Source organism: Sinocyclocheilus rhinocerous, unplaced genomic scaffold, assembly GCF_001515625.1.
Source record: "Sinocyclocheilus rhinocerous isolate Xijiao unplaced genomic scaffold, SAMN03320098_v1.1 scaffold37, whole genome shotgun sequence".
In the NCBI taxonomy this organism is placed as follows: Eukaryota; Metazoa; Chordata; class Actinopteri; order Cypriniformes; family Cyprinidae; genus Sinocyclocheilus; species Sinocyclocheilus rhinocerous.
The window spans coordinates 29,040-32,698 of NW_015663585.1; the positions used below are offsets into that span (position 1 = coordinate 29,040).

At 34.8% G+C, this 3,659-nt stretch overlaps 1 protein-coding gene across 1 annotated transcript in view; it reads right to left on the reverse strand.

Moving 5' to 3' along the window:
* LOC107728987 (rho GTPase-activating protein 28-like) overlaps positions 1–3,659 on the reverse strand; it is a 39,326-nt gene that overhangs the window by 5,145 nt on the left and 30,522 nt on the right. Inside the window, exons 10-11 of the mRNA XM_016539332.1 lie at positions 3,085–3,167; positions 874–1,035 (exon numbers count right to left, since the gene is read on the reverse strand). Coding sequence (XP_016394818.1) covers positions 874–1,035; positions 3,085–3,167 — 245 coding nt within the window. The remainder of the gene's footprint in view (positions 1–873; positions 1,036–3,084; positions 3,168–3,659) is intronic.

Here is a 3,659-nt window from a genome sequence, read left to right on the forward strand (position 1 = left end):
AGGGGCGAGGTTGTGGTTAGAACGCTTGGTTGAGTGCATCAGACGAGACGATGAAGAACTTCATCAAAGCCGGAACTAATCGAGCCGTTTGTGCCAGGCTGGGGAGAAAGGTATTGTAATAATGTAAATTATGTGAAAAATAATGCGTTTTTCGAACCACCAAGCATGAGAGCATGTTCTAGTACACCCCCAAAACATAATCAAGACTTTGTAAAAGAGCATAATAGGAGCCCTTTAACGATCTGAGCATCACCTGCACCTGTTTATCAATCTCAGCCAATCAGCGAAGACACCTCATTAATATTCAAAAACTCATGTAAAATTAAGAGATTTACCTTAATGCGTTTACATTTTCAGATAGATCGATTATAGAAATAGAAATGGCTATATGCGTGTAAAAAATAATTTAAAAAAAACTGTAATCACTAGATTAGTAGAGAAGTCGTGTAAATTCGTTGGTAATAAAAGAGTAATAATTTTAGTTTAACTGAGATACTATTATAGTTTGTGTATGCTTTGAATTGTTTTTATTTTTGCATTTTCTGTTTCCACTGTAGTTTTAGTAATTTTGCTGTTTTTTGTGATTTTTATTAGTTACGTTTTATCATAATATTTATTTAAAAAATATTTGTAATATATTTAAAATAGAAATACTTAAAATATTTATTTCATTATTTTAAAAAACATATTTATTTTAAGAATATTTCGTTACTTTAGTAAAGATCAGATGTCAGTCCCAATGACAGAAAGACACAGAAAACAACAACTTTAATGATCCTCCAGTGAACGTTTACCAATATCAGCGAAGACACCTGATTAATATTCATGAGCACCGCTGATGAAGTCACTGATGCTGATGTTGCAGATGCTCACCGTCCACAGCAGGTCCTGATGGGTAATGAGGAGACGTACGAGCTGGGCCGCAGCGACCGCGCCCTGCATCTCCTCCTGTTTGACGTTCTTTCCGCGAAACGTGAAGAGGTTCGGCGCGACGATCATGGAGACGTTCCACAGACTCATGCGGTTCTTCGTGAACTATCCCTTTAAAGTGTTCTATTTCCGCGCACTAGTTTTGTACTTAACATACTAAAAATGATTCTTTAGTACTTCTTAAGATCAACTAAGTGTACTCCACTGTGCTATTTTGGGACGCCATGAATATGAACTAAAATGCGCTTTTAACCATACTATCTGTATTTAAAAAATGTATTTAGTCAGCACTTGTAGTACACTTGAACCATCTTTCATACACTAGTTAGTACACTCAAGTGTACTACAAGTGCTGACTAAATACATTTTAAATACAGAGATAGTATGTTAAAAGCGCATTTTAATTCATATTCATGGTGTCCCAAAATAGCACAGTTGAGTAACTTAGTTGATCTTAAGACGTACTAAAGAATCATTTTTAGTATGTTAAGTACAAAACTAGTGCGTGAAAATAGAGCACTTTAAGTACATTATAGAAGTGCACTTTTTTTACCCGGGGGTTTATATTACGAGAGAAAATTCTGACAAACTCCAAACAGAGATTTCCACGTGACTTCACTGGAAACGGTCACATTTACGTGCATTCATTCCACTCGCATTGCATTTGAAGTTTATTTGTTCCCTGGGAGTCGAACCCGTGACCTTGGCGTTGCTGGCGTCACGCTCTGCTGTCACTCTCACACACACACACTCTCACTCACACACACACACACACACGTTTACTCAACTATCTAAATAGGGACATTCCATACGTACACTAGCTCACACTAACACACAGAAAACCACCTGCATTTTTAGAGGACATTTCAAATGAGGACATTCCCAGAGGTTTTGTCAGGTTTACCCTGCTGTTCAAAGCTTTGTGATCAGTAAGATTTGTATTGTTTCTTCTGCTCATCAAAGCTGCATTTATTTGATAAAAAAATGCAGTAAAAATAGTGAAATATTATTACAATTTAAAATAAGTGTTTACTATGTGAAAATATTGTAAAACATAATTTATTCCTGTGATCAAAGCTGAATTTTTATCATTATTGCTTATTACTACCATTCAAAAGTTTAGGGTCTGCATTTTTTTTATCTTTTTTTTAATTAATACTTTTTTCAGCAAGGATGTAAAAATCGTACTAATCCCACATTTTTTAATGGCAGTGTAGCTCATGTCTGAGGACAAATTTGGCCTTAAAGCAGGGGTCTGGGACCCATTAGGGGCCCTCGGCACACTTCCAAGGGGGCCAAAAGATGGCTTAAAATATGTAAGACAAAATAAAGTTTAAATAGACTAAAACAGCTACAAAGATGTGAGCTGATATCATATATCTTATTTATTATTATTTAATAAATTTTCATTTAAGAACCAGGATGTAGATAAACTGTATACAAAATATAAATTATATACACACATTTTGTCAAGCTCTATAATATTTTATTGAGTCAAAATTGATATTTGTGCACGAAAAGTCATTTTAAAAACCCTGAAATCACAAACTTAAAAAGTCACTGTAAATTATATTTCACTCATCATAAAAAGTAAAAATGGTGAACCAGTGTTGTTTTAGTATCACTGAGTATCATCATTTAATTCTAATCAATTTAAATTTATTAATTTTGTTTTGTCATTTTTATTTGTTTTTTTCACGCGTCAATATAGTTTTCATTCATTTTTATTTCAATTTTAGTTTTAGTACATCAAGTAACTAAATTAAAATTAAAATGGCAACTAGCTCAAAATAAGTGTAATTATTTCTATTTAATTTCATTGAACTTTTTTTTTTTTTTCAAATAACAGAATTTTTTATGGTTTGAGTTTTAGTTAAATATGATAACCCTTTCCGCGAACAATATTCAGCTGCTGGAAGTATGAGATTTAATTATTCTAATTATTTATAATAATTTTATGTATTTATTTTAATATATCGCCACTCCTAGTTTCTTTAAATAAAACGTTTGAAATATCTTTGAGGATATTCAAATATTGTCTTGACAATGAGGGGCCAAGAAGCTTAAGAACTGCTGCCTTAAAGTATAGTTATTTAGTTTTGTGCATCACATCATCTTCAGGAAGCGTTTGAGAGCGTGATGAGATGAACAGACCTTCAGTGTGTCTCTGTTGGCTTCAGGAAGCAGCATGATGAGAAGATGAAGAGCTTGAATCTGATGTTTGGGTGATGAGATACCTGACAGACAGAGAGATCAGAGACGAGACACTGAACAGTCACTAGCTATGTTTCTATCACCCTGTTTTTATGCGCATTTTGAAGTATCGCATCAGAAACCAGTGATTGAAACTTCAAATTTCGAATAAAAATCCCTTAAAGGCACAATATGCAATTTTCGCCGCTAGAGGGCGCGTATTCAAAATAAACAAAGAGGCAAAGGCGTAGTTTGATGACGCCGTGACTGAGTGTGGAATCATGGGAGTTGTGGTCTTCATCCCCACAGCCGAAGCAATCCGACGGGACTCGGGCAGAAATCATGTTCATGGATGAGCTAATGATTTATTAACGTAGTAGAATGAAGCGGGGTGAGGCTGAAAGCCGTCGAAGCGAAACGAGGCCACTGAACGAGCGTGACACACGGCTCGAAAGCAGCGGAGCATTTATTATGACATAGTAGGGCTGCCACTAACGACTATTTTTATTTCGATTAATCTATCGACTAATTTATCG